This window comes from Ambystoma mexicanum, chromosome 14, assembly GCF_040938575.1.
Source record: "Ambystoma mexicanum isolate Mex_15411 chromosome 14, UKY_AmexF1_1, whole genome shotgun sequence".
Taxonomy (NCBI): Eukaryota; Metazoa; Chordata; class Amphibia; order Caudata; family Ambystomatidae; genus Ambystoma; species Ambystoma mexicanum.
In genome coordinates this window covers 471,668,657-471,693,461 of record NC_090940.1, presented here as the reverse complement: position 1 = coordinate 471,693,461, position 24,805 = coordinate 471,668,657, and the positions used below count along the sequence as shown (strand labels likewise).

Sequence of the window (24,805 nt, the reverse complement as noted above, 5' to 3'; positions counted from 1 at the left end):
TATTAGGTTTAATTGAGTCTGTAAGGTGGTGGTCATCTGGTCGCTGAATGCTTTGAAACACTGCTGCAGCACCTCGCTTGTGACTTCTTGCCCATGTGGTACGGTTGGGGGTTCCACCGGGGGTTCCACCGGCACCTGCTTCTCTGTACCCGCTGTGTCCTCTTCCTCCGGGGTTTCCTCTTCTTTCCCTCAAAGCTTTTGGAGGGTCCCTTCCTGGTTTTTTTGAGTGTTTGGGTGCTGTGGTGCCCTCTTAAGACTCTTTGACTTTGTTGTGCGACATCTTCCGGTGCCAGCCAACTCCTGGTTATGCCTTTATGCAGGGGTTGCTCCCCCCGCTCTCTGGGTTGTTCCTTCCTACTTGACTCTGGTCGGGTGTGTCTTATAGAGGGGGTGCTTGTCTGTCCCTGCTGAGCGACAGCGGAATCCGGGTCCTCTTAGTGTGCTGGAGTAGATGCTCCCAGGGGTATGTTCAGTGGTGGCCCAGAGGCGGTCGTGGTCTCAGTGGCCCAGCAGTCAGGGGTTTCCTTGGCCTCTTCTTGGGGTACGCTAGTGCTCTTTCACTCCTGGGCTCACCTGCCTGCTCCTGCTCCTCTAGGGGTACCTTCACTCATGTCCTGGTTGGGAGCTTCTTCCCTTATTGGTGGGCAGAGGCGAGAACCAGCGTCTTGCTGAGGGGGTTGCAGGGATTGCAGCTTCCTAGGAGCCTGTGTGTCTGCTGGGCAGAGGCTGCTTGGATCCCCACCTCGTGGCTACCTTCACTCATGTCCTGGTTGGGAGCTTCTTTCCTTATTGGTGGGTGGAGGCGAGAACCAGCGTCTTGCTGAGGGGGTTGTTAAGATTTGGGGGGTCTTACCCGCTCCACCTTACCCCACTCGTGCTGGAGGACTAGGGGGGGTACCCAGGGAAAGTGAGCGCTGCCGCCCTGGTTCTGCTGTCTGCCTCTGCCGGCTGGGTGCTACTGCTTCTTCGCTGGTTGTGGATGTCCACAGGACTCACGGCCAGCAGGAAGTCGCCCCTTTGCTGGGTCCGATTGTGTTTGATTGGGCTGTCTGATGGGAGTCCCCCATGCTGGAGGAGCTCAGTTGCGTGGGGATTGCAGCTCCCTGGGAGCCTGTGTGTCTGCTGGGCAGAGGCTGCTTGGATCCCCGCCTCGCAGCTATCTGGAACCCGAGCCTTGCACTTGATCTGGGTCTTTGCTTTCACTAGGGCGTTCTGTTGGCAGGGGCCATGTCCCTCTCGGAATTAGGGTTAGTTGTGGGGGCTGGGGTGTTGGGTTCAGGCATTGCGGCTGGTTCCCCTCTGATTATTAGTGTCCCTGCTGAGTGTCGATCCCGGGAGATCGCCCTTCTGCTGGACCTGATTGCACCTGATTGGGCTCTCTGGAGGGTGTCCCCCTCGCTGGAGGAGCTCCACTGCATAAGGGCTACAGCTCCCTGGGGAGCTCTCTGTCTGCTGGGCTCTCTGTCTGCTGGGCAGAGGCTGCTTGGGTCCCCGTCTCACAGCTACCTGGGAATTCAGGCATTGTGCGGAATTCAGGCGTTGTGCATGATCCTACTCTTTGCCCTCTGTGGGGCGTCCTGATGGTGGGGACCCTGCCCTTCGTGGAGTTGGAGTTTGCTGTGGGGGCCGGGGTGTTAGATTCGAGGGATGCACGCCCGCCCCCCTCCTTACTTGTGCGGCCGGGTGGCCAGAGCGTTCTGCTCCTGTTTCGCCGGTGGGACGCCCTGCGGGGGACGTGCCTGCCATCCCAGCGGCACCCTGGCATGGAAGCCCTGACTCCCCCTCGGGTGCACCGCAGGGTCCACTGCGGCACCTTATTGTACCCCGCCTTGGGATTCCGCGGCTGGGTGTCTCTTGCAGCCTGAGAAGGGGTGTGGGGGGCTGCTCACTCCTCCGCTTCTCTTCCCGCTGTTCTTTGAGCACCGGCCTCCGCGAGGCGGGGATCGCTGGTGTTGGACCTGGGCCTGCTCGCTCTGCCCGCTCCTTCTGCGGTACTCCATTTGGCGTTTCTTTTAGTTCTGCTCTGTTCCAGGGCTGCTTATACTGGATTTTCTGGTTTTAGGTCCTAAGCTGGTGGTGCTTAATGCTCCTTTTTAGAGCCGCCGGGGAGGAGCAGGCTCCTCACGGTAAAACGGTAACGGCAGCCATTTTAGAAGCCAAAATTCAACATTTTTAAAAGGCAAATCTCTAAAAATTCAATATCACAGAAAAGAATTCATGTTATTCGTACAAAACAGAACAGAGCTCTCTCACCCCCTAAGCAAATCAAGTTAATTTGATATTTATTTTTATTTATTGATCATTTGTAAGGCACTTTATACAACAGAATTGTTTCAAAGCGCCACAAAGATAAATGGGAAGGGAACAAGGGAGATAAAATGGTGGCAAGAAACAAAGAAGCATAAGTAAGGGGGGCTCTGGGAGGTTCTCTCTACCGCCCTATATTCTGGGTTTAAGTCTCAACCAGAGTCTTTAGCTCACCATCCTTTCACAGAAGAGAAATTTCCACTACATATTAGTCTTTGTCTTTGTCCTGCCCAAGGGAAGTCCAGCACCGAAATGCCAGGCAATTCTCTTCTGAACAAGAGTACCAACAGCAACCCCAGACACGTGTAATGTTAATTTGCATGATATAAGTAACTTTGGGTCTCACTCAAAATTACTAGAGGAATCCAGACGTGGACCCTTTTCTCACTATTCTTAGAGAGGCACAGCTCCACCCTACTGATGAGGTCCAACCAGACCGAAACACGTGTCTGGGGTTGCTATTGGTACTCTTGTTCAGAGGAGAATTGCCTAGCATTTTGGTGCTGAACTGCCCCAGGGCAGGACAAAGACTGATATGTTTTGGATATTTTTCCTCTGTGAAAGATAGTGAGCTAAAGCATCTGGATAAGGCTCTTGTAACCAGGACTAATGTCTGGCAGAGGGACTCCCAGGACCCCCTTGTTAATTTACAAGAAACAAAGAAGAAACAGTGATATATATACAGACGTGGTCCTACTAGGCCTTGTGACATTCGGCTAGGAAAGGGAGGTGGCAAGGGGGGCAGAGCAGTGGAAAGTGCTAGAGGCCCATGAGGAATGTGCTAAGGGGAGCGAGGAGGAGCACCTCAGGCTAAGTGCTGGTGCAGGCAGCTTTCAAGGGTGGTATGTGGAGACACCAGGCAGGGGCCTGAAATTCAGTGCCGGGGTGGGGGTGTTGAGAGTGAGGAAGGGGCTAAGAGCCTTTGGGGTTCATAAGGAACACATCACCGGTCACAGCAGCAGTGGGGTGATTATCACGAGAGGGAAAGAGTTAGAGAAGAGCAGAGCTTTGATCAGTTTCCGGAACTTAAGGTGGTCCGGCTCAAATCTGAGAGGGGCAGGGAGGTTGTTCCAAATGGAGGCACAAACCATGGAGAGAGGTTTGACCCCCATTCTCTGCTTAGAGAATGTTTGACGGTCAGAAAGTTGGAATTAGAGGAGTATTTAAGGAGGGAAAGTTGAAGATCGTGTGGTCCCAGGCCCCAGAAGGCCTTATGAACGATGCAGAGGGCCTTGAATTTGATCCTTGCAGCCACCGGGAGCCAGTGAAGGGATTGAAGGTCTGGAGAGATACGGTCTCTGGGGCTTCATGCCAAGGATAAGTCTAGCAGCCTTATTCTGGATTAGCTGGAGGGGGCGAAGAGAGCAGAGGAGGAGATTGAGAAAGAGGCTGTTGCAGTAGTCCAGCCTGGAGAGGGCCAGCGCTCTGGTGACATTGAGCTTCTGAGGGGAGGGGAGAAAAGGAAGAAGGCCTCTGAGGAGGTGGAGCTGGAAGTGGGACTTTTTGCCTGGTAAGGTCTATGATGTGAGAGGGGAAGTAGAGAGCGGAGTTGAAGATGACCCTGAGGTTTTTGGCTTTACAGGATGGTGGGGGAGGAGAGCCCAAAGAGGGTGGCCACAGGGTAACAGGAAAAAAGGGTGCAGGTGTACCTATGAGGAGGATCTCTGTCTTACTGTCATTGAAACGGAGATTGTTTGCTGAGCACCATTCCTGAATGGCAGACAGTCGGGATGAGGCAGGAGGAAAAGGGGGAGTTAGAGGGAGGTTTGAAGGAAAACTGTGTGTCATTGGCATAACACTGGAAATGAGGATAGAAGGAGTAGATCAGATGAGCAAGGGGGGCTAGATAGATCTTGAAGGGCCAGGGCGATAAGATGGAGCCCTGGGGGACACCACAGGTAGAGAGGGTGGTGGGGGAGGAGAAAGGGCCCAGTTGGAGTTGGGAAGGATGGTTATTGAGGAAAGAAGTCTTCCAGTCCAGTGCCCTGTCAGTGATACGGAGGGTGTCACAAAGTCGTTTTAAGAGGAAGGAATTGTTGACAGTGTCAACAGCAGAGGAGAGATCGAGGAGAATGAGAACAGCAGGAGAGGTGGAGTCAAGATTTGCGAGCATGGTTTCACGGGTGTTCAGGAGAGCAATTTCCGTGCCTCTATATACCTGGAATCCTGATAGGTGTTCATGGAGGCAGCCAACGAGATCAGTGTGGCGGGACAGTTGGGGTAGGGCTCACTTTCCCATGGGTTTACCCAGGAAGGGGGTACTAGAGATAAGGAGATAGTTAGCCAGACAGGGAAGTTCAGCAGATGGCTTTTTTAAGAGAGGGTGCACAAGGGAGTGCTTGAGGGATGGAGGGAAAGAGCCAGAGGCGAAGGAGTGGTTGCAGAGGTCTCATAGGGTCGGGACGAGCACACGCACAGCGGATCGATCTGGCAGACAAGGCCCAACAAAAACCAGGCACTTGCAGCAACTTAACAGTAAGGTAAAGAATTCTAACTTACTTCAAACACACATCAGTTGCATAGCATTCAGAATACATATTAATGGTCGAAACGCCACGCTTTCCTGTCTCTTTGAAGAGCCAATCCAATGCACTCCAAGCAACATTTGCGCTTTGCAAGAAGGGGATTAAGTCCACCTCTTTCCAGATAAGAGCCCAGCAATCACCACCGGTGGATACAACAGGTCAGTGCAATACGTCCGAGGGGCGCCTAAATGTAGCTCTACCGACGCCCGGGTCGAGGGTGTCACACCTACCGGGCCAAGGCCCGAGTAGCAGGGCAGGCCTCGTGATCCACAAGCAAGATTCTGTGACGAGGCCGGGCCCAGCAGGCCGAGCACCACATCGCAGGCCCATGGCAGGCAGCTCGACAAAATGGCCGCCGCGCCAGAAAGAGGCACCCATCCGACGCCATTCCACAAATTCAGCGAAGAACGAGTGTCGAGGTGGGACTGGCCTCAACTAGGTACATGGCCTAGTCTACCCTTCATTTGCGCAGGGCAACGTTCCTTTGCGTCCATATGGACAGGTATGCAGCGGCACAAGCAGCCCCCCACTACCCTGTCGGTACCCCCTGCCACCTCTTTGACCAGTGAGGAGGTGCTCTTCGAGAAGTTTCTCGGCCTCATGAGGTCTCCTCAGATGGGGGTTATCAAAGACGCCATCAGGGAAGTCATCCCCGCCATGCTAACGGCACCACAGACTCCCATCGGGCAACCAGACCCCGGTGCAGCCACCTCCTCAACCTTTGCCGCTTCCTCAGCCTCCAGCTGCGGTCCCTGTACCCCAGCCTCTGGCATCATCTACTCCTCCTCTTCCACAAGATTCTCCATATCCACAGGATATGGACGAGGAGGAGGATCCGGACATGCCATCCTCAGCCAGGGCCTTCTATGAACGTCTTGCTGGACTGGCGGAGTACCTGGGCCTCCCCCAACCCAAGGTCGAACAGCCAGCAGAGGGGTTTCTGGCTGAAGTCCTCACGAGACACCCCTCTGCCAGCACGGGGATTCCACTGCAAACTGATGTAGTCTCCCTGGCCAAGAAGGGTTGGCTCAAGCCCCACTCAGTCCAGCCGGTCAATCGACACCTGGATGCCAAGTACAGGCAGATGGAGGGGGATACATTCTTGCTCTCGACCCTTCCTCAGCCACACTTCTCAGTGATCGCTGCGGCATCACTATACTTCAGTCGTCCTCAGCCTCCTCCCCTGCGACGCTGCTATGCAAGGAGGAGAAGATCTTGGAGGCGTACGGCAAGAAGATCTACTCCAACGCCTCCTTGCACCTGCGTCAGGCCAATGCAGATGCCATGCTGGCTGCCGCCAACCAACGGTTATGGCTGGGAATTTTTGACTTCCGCCTGGAACTCCCCACCCAGTGCCAATCACGCTTTAAGATGGGGCTAGCAGAAGCCAAGCTCGTGGCACATGACCTCATGGAATCCACAGTGGCTCATATCGATACCTCAGGCCGTGCCATCTGCATTGCCACAGACATGAGGAGAACAGCCTGGCTCCGGGCAATGAAATTCAACCCGGATGTGCAGGAGCCCATTCTAGTATACCGTTGAAGGGGGGACCTCTTCCACTCCTCCACGGACGAGGAGCTGGGCAAGAAGAAGAACCGCTCACAAACGGTGAAGTCTTTATCCATTCTTGCAAAGACCACGCCCAAATCGTACACCCAATCTCAGAAGCACTCGGAAAAGGGTCATACGTATGGAGGGTTCCGCGGCTTCCAGGAACGCAGATCCAGGCAGCCGGACCGCTCGCTGTCTCAAAACCGGCGCAAACGGTCCATACCCCTGCAAAAATTCAAGATGGTTACACCAGCCTTTATAGCAGAGACATTGGACAAGGGAGACTGGATGTGCTCCCTGGACCCGAAGGACACGTACTACACATCCCGATTTGGCAGCGCCATCGTTCTTTCCTACGGTTCAGGATCATGGTCTACCATTTCCAATACAAAGTCCTTCCGTTTGGCCTCAACTCGGCCCGCAGGGTCTTTACCAGAACGCTGTGGCGGCCCTCCTCAGAGCGCAGGGCCTCCACATCTACGCATACCTCGACGACTGGCTCGTTAGGGCTACATCTCTGGAAGCGGTTCGCCACTCTTCCCATGCCCTTATGAACACACTGCACAATCTGGGCTTCTCGCCCAACCTCAAGAAGTCACAGCTGCAGCCGACCAGACTCTGACATTCCTGGGACTCATTTGGGACACGTGCTCCGAGAGGGTGTTCCCTTCGGAGGACAAAATCACGGCCATCAAGAGGTCCACCGCCCACTTCCTCAGCAGAGAGGCGACCTCGGCATGGTGGTACCAACATCTCCTGGGTCTACTGGCAGCGGTCCTGCTAGCCGTGCCGCACACAAGACTAAGGATGAGAAGGATTCAGCTGCACTTCGTGGCCTCATAGAATCAGGAGCGGGGCTCACAATCCGAGATGATCAACGTTCCTCCATCTCTCCACCCGGACCTAACCTGGTGGTCCATGGACTGCAACCTACAGACAGGCAAGCCCTTTCGGCCGCCCTCTACGCAGGCCACCATCATCACAGACTCCTCTCTTGAGGGTTGGGGTGCCACCCTGGACGACCTCTCGGTACACAGCACCTGGACTCGACAGGAGCAGGAATACCACATCAATTGGTTGGAGCTGAACGCCATCTGGCTAGTGCTTAGAGCATTCCTACCACTTCTCAAGAGCAAGGCTGTCCTCATCCAGACAGACAACTCGTCCAGCATGTACTACGTCAACAAGCAGGGAGGCACCAGATCCCCTCCTCTGTGCAGACTGGCGATCAGAATGTGGGAATGAGCCCTGGAAAACGACATTCACCTCTCGGCAGTCCACCTCTTGGGGGAATCCAACCTGGAGGCGGACAGGCTCAGCAGGCTGGGAGCGGACAATTACGAGTGGTAGCTAAACGACCTTGTTATTCAGGAGATCTTCAACAGGTGGGATCACCCCCACGTAGATCTCTTTGCCACCTGGCACAACAAGAAGTGTCCCCAGTTCGATCCTGGCAAGGTCAGGGCCCCGGCTCTCTGGGCAACGCATTTCATCTCCAGTGGACCGGCATGAAAGCCTATGCCTTTCCGCCCACTCCCCTGATCCACAGGGTAATTTGCTAAATCAAGGAGTCTCGCAGACTCCTCATTCTTCTGATAGCTCCATGGTCGCCGGCCAGGCCATGGTTTTCGGAGCTGCTCAGCCTCTCGGAGGTGCCTCTGATTCACCTCCCAACGGGCCAAGCACATCTTCTGGCGCAGCAGGGGGCAGAGTCATCCACCCTGCCCCAGGGAACAAGCCCTCACAGTGTGGTACCTGAGCAGGAAACGCTTCGGCACCTTAGCCTCTCACAGGCCAATCTGGAGATCATACAGAGCACCAGGAGCAAGGCCACCAGGGCCCAGTACAAAAGAAAATGGACCAGATTCTGCCACTGTGCAGACTCCAAGGGAATTCACCCCTTGGCCTGCAATTTGGACAACATGCTCTCCTTTTCGGCGCACCTCGCTCATTCTGGCGTACGTATGGACACCTGCCGTGCATACCTTGCAGCCATTGGGGCTTAGAGGAACTCGAGGAAGGCATCTATTCCTCCTCCAACCCTATCATCAAACATCTGACTGGTCTCGCTAGGCTCTACCCGCCCGTCAAGAGACCGCACCCTGTGTGGGACCTTAACATAGTCTTGGGCGCCCTGGCGCACAAACCATTCGAGCCAATAGCGTCCGTGGACATTAGGCTGGTCACCATCAAGAGGGCCTTACTAGTCGGTCTTACCTCGGCTCGCAGAGTCAGCGAGATCCAGGCGCTGGTCGCCTCTGAACCATATACCACCTTTCACAAGGACAACGTAGTCTTGCGGACGCACCCGGCATTTCTGCCCAAGGTTCCATCTGCATTTAACTTGAACGAAGAAATAGTCCTTCCTACGTTCTTTCCCGATCCCAAGGACGAAGCACAGAGAGTTATGCACTGCATGGATTTCAGGCGTGCCCTAAAATTCTGCTTGGACAGGACCAAGGGCTTCCCCAAGTTGGATGCCCCGTTTGTCACTTTCGGAGGCTCAAGGCCAGGCTATCGGGCCTCCAAGGCCTCCATCCCTCTGGATGGTCTCTGCCATCAAAGAAGCGTATGAGGGCCAGCACAAACCGCTTCCAGCCAACCTGCATGCCCACGCCGTCAGGGCCAAGGCAACGGCTATCGCATTCCAGCGCCATGTCCCTTGGCGAGTCATAAGCAGGGCGGCCACTTGGGCCTCTCCCTTGGCTTTCATCAAGCATTACTGTCTGGATGCCGGCTCTAGATCTGATGCGGCTTTCTGACAGGCAGTTCTCAGGAACCTATTTGCTTTAAGGAGGATCTCCTCTCCACCCTGTGGCTACAATCAGTTGTAATCGCCCATACAGTATGGAGGAAAGGGGATGGGACGTAAGAGTAACTATAAGTTACTCACCGTAGTGACTCATGTACTCTTAGTCCATAGTCCCCTTTCCTCCATACGTCCCACTAACCTCCCCCCTAATAATACTGGTGCCATTAGGCAATGTTAAATCTATTGTCGACACGTCAATGGGGACTGAGGTGTGGCACCGGAGGGCGGAGTCAGGGAAGCGCATGCTCCCCGGGCCGTGCACCCGTGTGCATCTAAATTTAAAGGGGAAGAAGGTTTTTTCTGGTGAAAAGGGTTCTGTCTCCCATCCCTTTGAAGGGACACCCATACGGTATGGAGGAAGGGACTATGGACTAAGAGTACGTTAGTCACTACAGTGAGTAACTTATAATTTCTCCACCCCCAGCGCTGTCCAATCCGAAGGCCCAGTCGAAGGCACCGCATCATCATCCGAAACGTCCATGTTCAAGGACCAGCTATAGCCCCCTTACCATTCCATTGAGTTCCACACTATCCATAGTGACATAAAATAGAAAATTCCAAGGAGGGCTTTGGAATTGAAGTTCCATATACAAAAATACCCAGTTAAGAAACATGCAAAAATTATGAATTTTGCAAATCTACAGGGCAGGACGCTAATTCTAAAAACTTCTAAACAAAACAGCACTGCACAATCCAAGGGACAAGCTAAAGGAAATTGACAGCCAAATGGATAAACTCATGGCAGACACTTTGGAGAAAAGACTTTAAGAAATTGCCCATAGACGGGGTGTTGGCAGCAGCGCCATCGATGCGGACGTGCTGCTGATGGCCTCAGCATAAAGCCCATGTTGTGAGTACATTTCTAGCGCTTCTCACCCTTCGCTTTTATCACTTCGGTCAGGACTAGGCGGGGGAAAACCTGAGGGACAGCTGCTGCGAGGCAAAGACCAAAGATTTCGTTTGTAGGCGAAGGAATGCTGGAATAGTGTGGGACCCGGACCGCCACAGAAGATCCAAAATGGTGCCCTTGGCCTGGAAGAGCCGCAGCATTCTGCAACATCAAATACCCGCATTGGGCAGCACTGAGGGTCCGCTTCAGAGGTGGCACAGCTCTGATCCCGAGGATCAGAGAGCCCACTTTGCTTTTTACCAGCTCTACGCTTCTCCTGAGGGGGACGCTGCGACCCATCTGGTTCTCCGGGAGCGGAGCCTTCCATCTCGGAGTCAGGATCGACTGGAGCAAGCACTAGCTCCCCTTCAGCCCACAGTCTATCAAGAGGATCACGGTGTGCATATAGTGATAGCCCAAACGTGAGGAAGACTCAATCCCATTTGATAGCTGGGGACGTGACCTGTTGGAGGGAGAGTACTGTGACTGGCAATTTCTTTAATAAAGTAGGGACCTCCCCCACCCCATCAATAGCGGGTTCTGCTTTTTGTACTCCAGGGCAGCGCTGAGGGGACATTTTTGACAAAAGCATACTCGTTGGGGGCACACTGGCATACTGACTGTGGACCCTCTTTTAGCCTCCACCATAGGTACGTTGTATCCTGCATCCATTTAGACCTGGGATCTTTATGAGGCAATCATTTCTTGACTGGAATTTTGGATGGGCAGCATACACTGATTGTGTTTGATAGCTACTGGGCCGGCGTGCCCTTGTAGCGGGAGACAATATTTCCAAACACTTAAAATCCCAAAAGAAAGTGGACATATCCACGATGCTAGTGCCTGCAGACAAAGGGAAGAAAGCAGACCAGGTGAAATCTCCAGCTCAGACCCATGAGCATCCCACAGGCCAGCTGGCCACCAAAGTTGATATTCAAGCCTTCATGCAGGATATTAAATCTGAGTTCCGGAATTGCATGTCTGCGATATCCACTAAACTGGAGAGGTTAGATCAGAGAGTTGTGGAAGTGGAGCAAAGGGTGGGGAAGATGGAGGACAACGTTCTGGAGCATTCGACCGCACTAACGGACATGCAGCAAAAGATCTGAATGTTGGAAAGAAGAAGTGATATGTGAGTACAAGCAGGAAGATATGGAGAACCGGGCCTGCAGAAACAACTTACGCATTCAAGCAGTGCCCACCTCACTCCTGGACCAGGCTCTGGGTGAATATGTAGGTGACTTTTTCATGCTCTCTTGCCACACCTAGACAAATCGATGCTCCTACTTGACCATACTCATAGATAGCAAACTCACAGAGGTTCAACTTCAGATTCCTTCCCCTATGTCATCACCCGGATCCATTTGTATACTACCAAGGAAGACATTTTGGCAGTGGGTCGTACCCGGCATGAAATAATATTCCAGGGCACTCCTCTACAGATTTTTCCATACCTTGCATCTATCACAATCCAAAAACAATGTGAATGTGACTCGTGTATCACAAGGCACTAACTTGAAAATACAAGCCACCTGTGATCTACTCCATGCAAAATGTTCATGGTCCGCTCAACTGATGCTGCGGAAAGTGGCAGCTGGAAATCTACCGTGTGCAGCAGCTTTACTTTTCAGTGGCTCTACTTTTAATAAGTTGTCCAGTTTCTGTCAATTTGTGGGTCTCCAATTCCTTTCTAAAATTCATTACTACAAATATCAACGTGAATATTTATTCCCTGCTATTAGTGAAGCATGGAAAATTGAACAAATGTCGATTGCAAGGACATTCTCTGACAAACGGTTCAGGCTAGCTGGCGATGGACAGTGTGACAGCCCCGGATTTTCAGCAAAGTACTGCGCATACCACTTTCAGGACATGGAAACTAAAGAAATTGTGAGTTTGGTGGTCGTTCAGGTGTCCGAATGTAAATCCTCAGTGGCCATGGAAAAACATGGCTTGATCAAATCCCTGGAAGATCTCCAATCAAGGAGAAATGCATGACCTCATAGCCAGACAGACATGTTTCAATAGCCAAGACCATGAGAGGGCAGTTTCCAAATATTCGCCATCAATTTGATGTACGTCACTTTGCCAAATCAATCAATAAAAAAATCTCAGCTGAAGGAAAAAAAAAGTTCTGGAAATATTTTAGTGGTCCCAGTCTTTCAGCAACCATCTTTGGTGGATCTCAAAAACTTGTGGTGGGTCTGTGGACATTCTACTAGAAAAATGGCGGTCACTAATGCACCACTGTTCCAACGTTCACTCTTGGACAGAAAACCAACATTTTGCCCAATGTGCACATGGACCTTTTTCGCTGGAGCAGGAACGCAAGAAGTGGTTGATTCCATCTTCACCTCCACACAAAGCTCTTGAGAAGATCGTGTTTGATAAAAACTCTATCAAGAGATCTGAAGGGACTCACAGAATTCTGTCACACAGGAGATTTGGAGGTGTTCCACAATACGTGCCTAAAGTACAGACCCAAGAGATTGATTTTCGGCATAGACGGGATGCAATATAGGACATTACTAGTGGTATTAGCGCATAACGAGAACGTAGGGCGTGAACAGTTGAGGACTGCAGGAAACTTTGGCATGCTTTGTTACACAATGGCCTTTACGAAAAGAAGCAAAAAATGGGTGGTCAAGCCAATATACCATGAAATGGAATTCGATTTTGTGAAAGATCTTATTACGACTGTCTTGGACATACATACTCACAGAATCGCATACAATTTTGTTCTGAGGACACATACATTGCCACACAACATTGCAAACGTGCCCTGTCCACCTAAAGCAGAGCTCGTGGAACAGTTCACTTCCCGGTTCAAATGATTACCATCTATTTCTTTGTTCAACAAAGTGTTCAAATAAAGCGTCCAATTTATCTTTTGAAATCTATCCTCTTTGTCAATTTTGTTTTCAACAAGTGCCTTTATGAGAATGCCATACAATGTAACGCTGTGCTTTAACACTTCCCAGTTTCATCGAGCTATTGTGGGACCTTCACTGATCGTGGGAGGGTCAGATGGATAACGGCATAGAAGCAACATTGGGGTTCTGCAGTTGCCTTACCAAACAATTGCCCAAATAGCTGAATAACTATGCATCACACAAAAGCAATGAGACCTAGGCTAGATAAGATAATTGGCACACAAGAACTACTGACTGTAAGCAAAACAGCGCATCAAAGGGGGTTGTTGGTGAGAAATAGCTGCACTCTGACCTATATTTTCATAGGGCCATGTGTTGGGGGTCGTTGGTAATGTAAGGAAGGAGTCGGTCGGTTGAGCCCACCCAAAATTCTACGCGAAAGTGACGCCTTGCTCTTGCCCTCATGGGGGACGCCTCATTTGCCGTTCTGTAGCCATGGTGAAGAAGGCCCTGACATAAGCAGAGGTGGTGCTATTGCTAGATGCACTTGGACTCCATTTTGTGTACCCTCGACTCCAAATTTGGACAAGGCCGCATTCTGGCATTGCAAAGTTTCTCCTCCCCCTCAGCAGCACTGCGCACAGCGAGCACTGACAGCCCCCACCTTTTTCCTCCTGCGCCTGTGCCTCCCAAGTCCCTTTCTCATGGATGCGCTGAGACAAGATGTTGCGAACAAAGAATTTCCTCTGAGATCACTGTCCTGTGTGTGATAAGGCCAAACCATGACTTGTAGCTGTTCATCCATCTCAACAAATGTGCTCCTGCACCTCTCACCCCCGCTGCTGGAAAATTACTGCTTGTTCAACCATGTGCCCCTCCAAAGCTATTCTGTTGATGTACCAGAAGTGTGACTCTTCCTTGCTGACCACCCCAGAGTGCCTCCTAATAAAACAAGACCCCAGTCACAGTATATTCTGTCCTAAACTAACAAATGTCACTCCACCCCCATTCTCGCTCTGATGTGCCAGACTTGTCAGCTATCAATACCGACCCATGCAGGTTACCTCAGGGGCAAGACCCCCACACCCTTCACCTCGCTAGTGACCCAAAGTGGGATAGTACAAACACACGTGTTCAATTTTTAGGCCTCTAATATATACTTAAAAGGTATAGTGATGATCATTATTTAATGCATGTCTAGGATAAGTGTGTAGATCAGTGTGGGGAGTGAGCGCCTTCACTAAAGGATGTCTTATCACAGGGGCCGATCTTTGATTTGCGGCCCTCTGAGTCTTACGATTTCAAACGCGGTGGGGGTAGGTGTCAGCGTTACCAGAATATATGGCAAATACAGACTTGGTATATGGGGGGTGAGGTTGAGGTGGTGCGGGGTTAGGGTCTGGAAACCAGATGTGTTCAAGGAGAACTGGAGTCATGGGTTCAGGGGACCGTGGCCTGGCAGGAGGGGGTTGCATCAGGGCTTGCTCGGACATTCTTGTACGAGCACATTTTGTCAGGGCTCGAGACTCGCTCCTTGCAACAAAATAAATTGTGATTTGCTGTGTGAACAGGAGACGGGCTGAGCTGACAGGTGGTGTGGGCTGGCTGTGGGAGTCACTGAGAGTGCAAAGTTCTCCAGAGGAACATTACAAATAAGGCTTTTGGAAGTAAATTGACTGTTTTCATTAAAAAAAGTAAATTACTAGAAATGTCATGCAGCATTGGTGGATGGCAGTAAACAATTCATTTGTTTTTCAAAAATATTTCTAATGCCACTATGGTCTGGAGGGCTGTTCGCTCTCATTCGGAGTGAAGGCCAGCGGCTTTGATTTTTGCTTGCGAGCTGAGCAAACCCACGCATCGTACACAGTATAAGGTTCAATTGTTTTTCGACCTTGAAAGAAAGGGAGGATTCCGAAAGGAATGAATGAAGGGAGGGGCTAATACCGTCAAATATGATAAGGTTCACCTTTCCAAAACTGGACAAAGGAACATGTAATTTCATTTTATGAAAATGTGTTGATCTGAACAGAGTTTCTGCGTTACACTGAGAGAAGAAATGCCTAATATTACGTAAGTTTTACTGTAGGCGATTTTATAGACCAACGAGTCAACATATCATTAGCCGACCATTATTGCTGGCTTACATTGTACTGGGTTGTTCTTTGTGGCATACTGCAATGACACGCAAATACAACCTGTGTGTGTACTCGTCTTTGTCCCGGGCACATGGGCAGTCCAGCATCGAAATGCATGTAATCCATAACTGGGTTCCGCCAGGTTCCACAAACGCCAAATTTTACGCTAATATTTAGTTAAAATGCTGTCTCTGTACTTCGAATTGTAGCGTCAGCTTCCGCATCCCATTTCGAGCTGAACATATGCCATAGCGCTAACCTCTGAAGCATATTGTAGACTACTTTCCACATTGTTTTCTCTGTGTTCCCATTGTTTCACGTCTGAGTTCATCAGTAGTTTTCACACAGTGCAGAATTAATGGGTAAAATGATAAATTGTAATAAAGATCTGCTACTGAGACACATTTCTGTTATGTTTTTCAAACAGCTACATCCTGCCTTTCTGCGATTGTCACTGCACCGAGCCCAGTTATCCACAATTGGATGTTCATAATACCTATAATTGGGGGCTTGGACCTGACACCTCGAGTTAATTACAATGTTGGTACAGTTCTCATGATTGATAGACTGAAAGATGAGATATTATAGGCACTATAATTCTATATATCCTTTCTTCCATTTTTTTGTCAAAAATAAATTAGCTTGTGTTTTTTAGATGGTTTTTTTAGAATTGATTAAAAATCACTAGATTTCTGATTGAAAGACACTTTGAGTAAATCTACCATAGAGAGAGGTGACCGTCTAGGCGATCATTACTTCTACCAGTGATTATGACAATATGACAGAGGTATTCATTACTAAAATACAGAATCTAACTATAGCATTATATGTTATAGGTGATTGAGAAAAAGTTAAAGAAAGAAAGTTTGAAAGTGGGTGAATAACTCCTGAAGAAGGGGGATCAAACCCCGAAACGCGTCGAGTTAAAGCCACAAACATTGTTTACCCACGAGGACCAATGAAAGAAATTCCATAAACATCTTTTTTCAGGAACTGCATTTTTTCTAGTATGCTGAGAATACGGAAATTAATGTTTTGTTGAAATAATATGTGAAGAACAATTGGTGGACTACAGCAACAATTTATTTGAAATATACAGAGAATTTTTTACAAAAAACTGGTTTCCTAAATTTTTGTGTTACATATAATCAAGCCAAATGTTATAAATATTGATTGTATTTTCAATTCTAAGGGTCTGCAGGGGACGGGAGTGTTCCATAAGTGTATGGACACCTGTTGTTTTTTCATAGATTTATACAACCCTGTGTCAAGGTTGTTTTTCTCCCCTGCACCCCATAAAACATCATTTAAACACTAAGAGTAATTTAACTACTGGTATGCACTGTGCCATAATAGATTTTTCCACAGACCTTAGCCTTTAGTTCGTGAAATTCAAATGAACAACCTACTTTAGAGTTCTCTTTCCTAACAAGTCAAGTTTTTTCTGGAGCCACTGTATTAACTGCATTAAGCAACATATTTTGAAATGTCTCATCAAGTTAGCCTGTTGATGCATACTTGGCCGGTTTATTCAATGTTGTTTCTAAATGGGGTGCCATTGTTTCAATGGAAAGCATGCGAAAATGTCTTGAGGAAATAATCCTGTCAGATTTATGTTTTTTATATTGTGACATGCAAACAATGTTAAAATTAATCAACAAATGGTCTGACCAGGGACACAGGATCAACTCTATGCTATTGATGGGAACATTGTGACTAGTCACCCAGTCAAGTGCCCTGCCTTTGACATGAGTAGCCGCAGTAGCATGGCGGAAAAACCTTGTGTCAGTCAGTGTGGACTCAATAGTTGGCTCCATGGAGTCAGAAGTATCAAAGAGTCAGAGATTAAAATCACACAGGATATCAACGTTGGACAGTGGCTTGACCAAGGGCATCAACATGTCACAGAATTTAAGGGGGAAATCTAATATTGCCGCTGGAGAGCGATAGATAAGAATAAGGTTAAGGGTAGTACTATATTCAGATGACAACTTAACATGCAGTTCATGTACCTGTAGCAGGCAAACTCAAAATTATGAGACTATCCTCCACAAATTACCTTCCTGGGTTCAAGTATATTTTAATTTGGGCAAAGGGCACAACTGTAGAAATATACATATATATTATCGGTGCACTATTTTGATAGTTTCTTCCCAAAAAGAATTGCGAGTTGACTGCCACCTTCTGATCTGTGCGAGAGTTTGAATGGGGGTAGTAGTTTTGGCACACTACTCTGTAACCCCACCACCCACTCCAAATGGAGAAAGCATTTCACAATGAATTCAAAGTGGGCTATGGATTTTAAAAGAGGGCCAAAGTTATAAGCTTCCTCAAATTGCCTTTTTTCAGCTTGAAAAACAATGTAATCAATGTTAAATGGGCACAGCCTTGTGTGCTCATTTTGATATGAAATGAGTTAGACCAATCACTTTATTCCTGTAGAGTTTTTCACAGAGATATCACATTGTGGCTGACTTAAACATAATGTGCTCAAGTCCTTTTGTGTTACTTTTTATTTCATTTAGGTGTAGTGTTAGTTTCCATTTAATTGTTGTGTAATATGCATTTCAATTAGTATTCATTTTTTGTGTAGGGTACCTTAGCTGGAATTCTCATCGGTCTTGCTCAACTAAATTCCTCCGAGCTCAAGTTGAAAAGACTGTGCTATCGCCATGGGTAAGTACCGCTACACCCTTTTATTACCATGCATAAAGAGGTTGTGCAAACTGCAGCAAATCTTTTTTAAAGTTAAATGGGATGTTGATGAAGTTGTCACTGTGATTTGTATAGCAACTGTATGAAGATTTGGTCTCCAATCTACACTTTTCAGAGACTGAAACTGTCTTGCACAGCTATAGGGCTTTAGTCATTTGATAGCGCTTGCTGTTACAGCACGCTGTACAGTAATGTGTAATACATTTTACAATAGTCAACACAAACTAGGAAGTTACTTGGAAACTCAACAGTTTGATCTGCCATAGAATAAGTAGTTTCAAAAACGGATATTAGCACTGTAACAATCCTGAAGGTTTCTAACAGGTAATCGGTTGAATGGGAGCATGTGAAGGTGTTACATGGTAGGAAGGGTGGAGTTAAGGCAGCTTTGTGTTGTTGCAGCCAGTGTATGCAAAGATGAAAATCTGACTTGGTAAGGTTTAAATCATTTTGGGCATCTTAATTATTTTTAGACATTTTCAGTTCACACAAAGTATCTTTTTGGAGAAACTATCCACTGTTTAGGTTTAGATAGTGATGTTTAACTTAGGCCAGCTTTAGCTGATAATCAAGACACCTGGCAGTCTGTCATTGAGAGATAGTAGTTGGAGCTTTCTATGGGTGCCTGAGGATTCTCTTTATAGCATACTGCAAGAGATACCTACCTGAAGTCTTCCCGTCTGCAGCACTACAATCCCCCACACCCTAGAAGCCTGCTCCTTTCTCTCTCATGTGTTATACATCATCGCTTTATTCCCCAACCTACAGATTTCCTGCAATCCTCTTAAAAATGTGATTCATAAAATTTTATTCATGGTACATATTTTGCACAAATGGAAACAATTCAAATCCAATGAATCCAACACTCCAGTATAAAATACTGAAATGTTGTCCTCTGTTAATTGCTTGTCCAAGCATAGATTTCATAAACATTCTCTGCCTAATTTCCTCTGCCTCCTCCCCATTTGCTGTCTTTCACCCATGCTGGACATTCATTTGCTATAGTCCACATATCGTGCTCTATCTTTGGATTTCGTTTTTCTTTTAAAAATGTGTTTTTTTAAAAGCAGGATGATGATGAAATTAGCGTTCCATGCTGATAACTATTTCTTGCAGATTGCTTGGTGTGGATAAACTATTTGCCTATGCAATCAATGAATGGATTAACGACATTAAGAAATGCCAACTGCCTGGCATTCTGGGAGGAGTTGGACCCATGCATTCATTGGTACAATTGGGTGAGTTATACAGCAAATGATTTAGCTACACATTTGTTCACACGCACATAATGACTACACTAAATACTCCCATTTGTGTTTCTTTGTATGTATCGAATCTGAAAATGACCAGTGGACTGTGTATTGTAGCCGTGCTGTACTTCTTTCTAAAATACTCCAAATACCACCACTATGTAGGATACCTAATCAGCACAGATGGATATAGTACTCTGATTAATAAGTGTTTTTTTTTACTGTTTATATGTTTTAAGTATTATCATTATTATGTTCCATCCCAGGCGAAGTCAATGCACATAAGCATATTGTACGCCATAGTAGTAATTATGAAGGTAAAAGTTTTCCTGGCATACTTTCGTAATGAGATGTTTTTGTTGTATGCAAGTTTTCTACTTAGTTCTATTAACTGAAGATCTGTACTTGTAATTTCAGTACAAGGACTGAAGGACTTGGTGTGGTTACCAATAGAGCAGTACCGGAAGGATGGTCGAATTGTAAGAGGATTCCAGCGAGGTGCAGCTTCGTTTGGTACTTCTACTGCCATGGCTGCTTTGGAACTCACAAATAGAATGGTTCAGACGATTCAGGTACATATACTGATGCAAATAACATCTGTACATTTTTTTGTTGTACTTGGATGGTACCACCCACTAAAGAAAGATTCCATGCTTTACAATATGCCCTTCCGAAGGTGTTGCCATTAAATCTACAAATACGTTTTAAGTTGTAAATCATCCATCTACATGAAGTGCACTATGGCAATACTTAACCTGGTTTTTGAATATGGATGCCCAGATCATTAAACTTTTTTCATAGAAAAACATAGCTTAAATCATAATGTCTTTTATTACATGTCCACATACTGCACCTATTATGATGGTAAAACATCTCTTTAAGTGTAAGAATATTGCACTGAAAATTGTGTCTGAGTGTGCTGTCTATCAGTGGCAGATCAGGGAGGTTACATGAATGTTTGCGATGTCAAGGAACCTATTTGCCTCTGAATACCTGGCTTCTAACACATTTTGCTTTGTTGACATTCTCCATTCTGGAATAATCTTGTTTCTATCCCAGTAGTCTATAATTCGTACTCACTTTTTCTATGATTCCAGAAATCTGTACTCCTCCGTACCATCTCACAGCTCTTCATTCCTTTTCAATTTGGATACAAACTGTTAGGTCTGGTTACTTCTCATTCTGAATTGATGGGAAACCAAAATGGCTCTGCAAATCTAAGTGGAACTCGGCTTTAATTAATTTCACATAAGGTTTGTAGGATAGGATTCTATAAAAACGTCTTTCAGGGAGCAAAAATGCAACCCTTGCCTTTTTTTTAGGACAATGTAGCCTAACTGCCTACCAACTTGATTCTGTTGAAGACACACAGGTGAGCAATGTTCTTCTCTTTCATGTCCAATGAAACACTTGGATATCAATTCTATTTCTGTGATTTTAATATGTGACTTACATGGTTACTCACTATCCAGTCAAGTGCCATATCTCAAGTCTGACTAGGCCGTTACACTCTGGGGACCAATTGCTGTTGCAAATTCCTCGATCCTGCTATTTTGCTTGGGGACACAGAAGATTTGCTGTTAATGGTCTCAAATTGCGGAACAATATCCCTTGAGAAATTAGAGCCTTTGATTCGATGTACCATTTTCGAAGAGCTCTTAAAACCTTCATTTTCAAATAAAGTGCCCATAGAGTCTTTCCCCTGGGGTTTTCTAATATGGCCCGATCTAAAAGAAAAGAAAATAGCCTCCTACTCTGTCTGTTGGATCTGCCTGTATCTATATATACCATCTGCGCCTCTATACGATTCAGATAATTCTTGTGCACGATTATAAATGCCTCAAATTCAAGTTTTCTGATATTCCCAGGCGAAGACTTAATTTGTAATCTATTCCCTTTAGCCGATTAGGTATTGTCTCCTAGAAGAAACAATTATGGCACATTATTTGCACCAACACTCTGGATAAATTGTAATAAGAGTGTCAAGTAAGAGAGGCCATTACAAGAATCCAATAAAAAATCCAATTAAGATACTTAATAGGGTCTCAAGAGAAACCCCATTTACACAATTTTTCTGTGAAATGGGAGTAATAGCACAGACGTGTGTATCGGACATCTCCTTTCAGACTATAAAACACATGTCACATTCTCCCAGGTCCTGGGTCATCCGAGCATGCACAGCTGGCATGCAATGGGAACTGAAAAACCTGAAGGTGTCTCACCTGCTAGTCCCCGGGGATCTTTCATCCAGGTGGCCAGAACACAGCCATTGCTTTTGGATCCAGTTCCTGGTGGTGGACCGGTGCGGGAGGATCACCTTGTTGAAGGGTCTTCAGGGAGTGGAAGTGGGACACCAGACAGCGAGCCACGGTATCCCCTTCCCTCAAACGCCTTTACCCCATCCTACCAGTACTTAGGAACTGTACCCCGTCCTTTTTCAACACTTTCTCACAGACAGCTCATTGTGAGAGAAAACGGACTAACACCCGAACCATATACTTGGCGTGTCCCAATACAATGGTCAGGCAAATAGAGACCATTACACACACACCTGACTTCCATCACACTTCCCCACTCGAATAAAAGGCGGAGCACAAAAGCACACTCTGAGCAAGGCAAAGCACACAAGGAAGCAGCAGTTCCAAGATGGCTGTTTAATACAAGGCAAAAGACGGCAAGACCGAAGAAGATTGCAAGGAGGGAAGTGCCCCTGACCTGTTCACCGAAAGACAGCAACTTTTGTGAGCCTTCGAGAAATGGAAACGTAAGACCTGGAATCAAAGCTGAAGAATCCTGCATTCTGTGTCGGAGGTATCCGTGGCTCTGCCGCGTCGATGGTCAAGGCGGCAAGAATCTTTTGTCTCTGTGGTACTGTCCTTGACTCCTACAACAAAGCAAGCAAGCAGCACCAGTGAAGTCAGCACTGCCAGTGAGTTGGGGAGACTGATACCAGACTGGTCTGTGTGGAAATCAAGGTTTCAAGCAGCAACATTGTATAAAGAAGATTGAAGAGAACAGTGTATGAAGCGTATGTGACAAGTGACGCAAATATAATTAAAACAGCAGATGAGTGAATGAACTTTGAAGCTAAGATTCAATACCGTAGACAGAGTGCTCCAGTGCCACGTGGGTGCTCATTCGAAAGTCTCTGTTAGGTATTGTAAGGAAATCATGGTGGCAACAGTAAAGACAGACACAAGTGATCACAGTTCAAGGGTGTTTATTGAACAATAAATGCAGAGTGGAAAAACGCCCAAGCTAAACCTAAATCTAGGATGGGCGCAAGTGTCGACCATTAAATGAAAAATAAGGCAGTCCTAGTGTCGTTGTGGCAAATAAAAAGGGCTTATACAAAGAAACCTATTGCCAAACCTTACAGTTAATACAAAAAAGGGGTGTGTGATAGTTTTCAAGAAAAAGAGAGAAGTGTTTGCAAATAATATGTCAGGATGCTTAGCCTAGGTCTTCCTTCCCCACATTTTAAGCACAGGGTAAGGTGGGATCTTGGAGCACAGCACACACTCGAGCTGTCCCAGCACAAGTCGACAGTTCGGTTCCAGTAGATCGGGAGCCTCGATGGCCAAGTCTCTTTACTATCAAAGTCTCTTTCCTTATAGGGTCTGAGGTATTCAGATAACAAAAACAATAGTTCCTTCAACGCAATGAAAGTCTATTTCCTGGTTTTACTTAAGGTGAGGATTCTTCACTCCTGGGTTGTCCTCTTCCGGGGCGCTGACCCCTGTTCTTCGTGGTGTTGAGTGATCGGTTTTCACCCCTTGGATCTCCCTCTTCCGGGCTTGGATCCTAAAACAGTTCCTATTGATAGCCAGGCCTTTGGGGTTGTGGTTTCCTGGTCCAGAGGGCCTGATAGGTTACCAAAAAAAAACAAAAAATAAACACAAAGTTCTGTTCTATGTACTTCTCAGTGATGGATTCACCCCTGGCACCCCTCTTCCGGGCCCAGAGTACTCTTTGCTTTCAGCCTCCCTCCGCCGTCTTCACTATTGCTTTTCTTGTTCACTCACAAATTGTAATGAAGGGAGTCGATGGAAGGGATGGTGGAGGTCGGATCGGCTGAAGTAGGAAGAAATCAGGGATGCAGACCGTAGGTGCATTAAAGTGGACTCATCCCCATAGCTGTATGTATGGTATTGTTATACACAAATTCTGCCGTAGGCAGTACATACACCCAATTATCCAATCAGGTGTTGACGTAGCACATGAGGTACTGTTTCATGGTGAAGTTCAGCCTTGGGCTCGGACCCTTCTCCACTATCAATGCCATTTTAAACAGTTCCAGTGGACATCCCTCGGCCGGTATCACTCCTGTCAACACATTGTTTCTTGGGACTTTAGACTTTGCCCCCTCTTTGTCAGCATCCCTCGTCCGGATTCACTCTTGCCAACTTCACATTTGTTTTCAATGTTTACAGGATTCACTTCCCTTGCTTTCTCACAAAGCAGGAGTCACTTGCCTTACTTCCTCTTCAGTTCTTAGGTCAAAGGCTTTCGACTGTATGGGGATTTTGCTTGACCTCCTTTTTGACCACTTTGACCTATGTTGGCGGCTCTCCTATGACCTGCTGGAATCTGTAGTTCCACTCAAACGGGGATCGACCAGAGTTTCTCGGAGCAGCACCCACGTGGTGCCTGTCCCCTTTTACAGTTGGTCTCCCCTTTACAATCTTATAGTTATTTGAACTTTTCTCACTTTGCCACTTTCATTCACCACAGCCCGATTCTTATCGATTCTCCCTTCAACTCACTGGCTATGAAGAACCACTTGGCTTTTCCTCATATCTTGAGTCAAGGTCAGTACCACGGTAGTGGGTGCCTCCCTCATTCCTGCCTATCAGTGTAGACACACTCTGTGTACCGTCTGCACCTTTTGCAGCACACTTGGGTTATTGTCCTCGGTCTTATGATTCCGTCTACAAAAGTTTCCTTGGGTTTTGTCGAAAAGGGGATGGTTGTGTCGCTCTTCATCAGCCTCTCGATATTTGCTGCCTTTCTCCTCCTCTTGAACTGCCGGGTCTGGATAGCTGTCTAGTCGCGCTCTGTGCCTTGCTAATACTGTGCTCTCTTGTTCCACCTTTTATCCCTGTGGGGAAGGGAAAGGGACCTCAGGTGTGTGTGATTCTCGTCAGTTGCCTGACTTTGTCTGACCCTTGTATTGGGAAATGTCAGGTAAACGGCTCTGGTCTTAGTCATTGTGCGATTCATGTTGGAAAGGGGGGGGGGGCAGTGGTTTTGAATGTCCTACGGAAGAGGATGGGGAAAAGGTGTTGAAGGAAGGGGAATACCGTGTCTCACCAGTCATTGTCCCACTCCCTGAGGACCCCCCCATCCAGAGGACCCCCCCCATCCAAGGGATCCTCCCTCACTAGTCTAACCCCAGGAACTGGATCAAATAGCGATCACCATGTCCTTGTTACCCACCGGACGGAGAGTAAGGGAGACAGGAGACCAGGGGGGTCATTACGAGTTTGGAGGTAGCCATGGTGCTATTAGAACCTTGGCTGCCTCCAAACCTGTGTCCGAGTCCGGTTAGACAGAATGGAGACTTACTGGGTCATTCCGACCTTGGAGGACCCGGTAGCTCCCCATTCTGAAAACCATTCCCCATTTCCATTTGAGCCCCCAGAGGGCTCAATGGGAATGGGGAAGGAGCTAATAATGGGCCCGCAAATAGCGGGCCTGTTATTAGCTCCATGGTCCCTTAACGGGTCCCGCTAAGGACGG

At 47.6% G+C, this 24,805-nt stretch overlaps 1 protein-coding gene across 5 annotated transcripts in view; it reads left to right on the top strand.

Annotated features, from left to right (window-relative positions):
- Positions 1-24,805, top strand: part of ATG2B (autophagy related 2B) — a 5,509,925-nt gene that overhangs the window by 5,230,112 nt on the left and 255,008 nt on the right. For all 5 annotated transcript variants that reach the window (XM_069637692.1, XM_069637689.1, XM_069637687.1 and 2 more), the window contains 3 exons: positions 17,692-17,774; positions 18,930-19,051; positions 19,481-19,635. In XM_069637692.1, the coding sequence (XP_069493793.1) occupies positions 17,692-17,774; positions 18,930-19,051; positions 19,481-19,635 (360 nt within the window). The remainder of the gene's footprint in view (positions 1-17,691; positions 17,775-18,929; positions 19,052-19,480; positions 19,636-24,805) is intronic.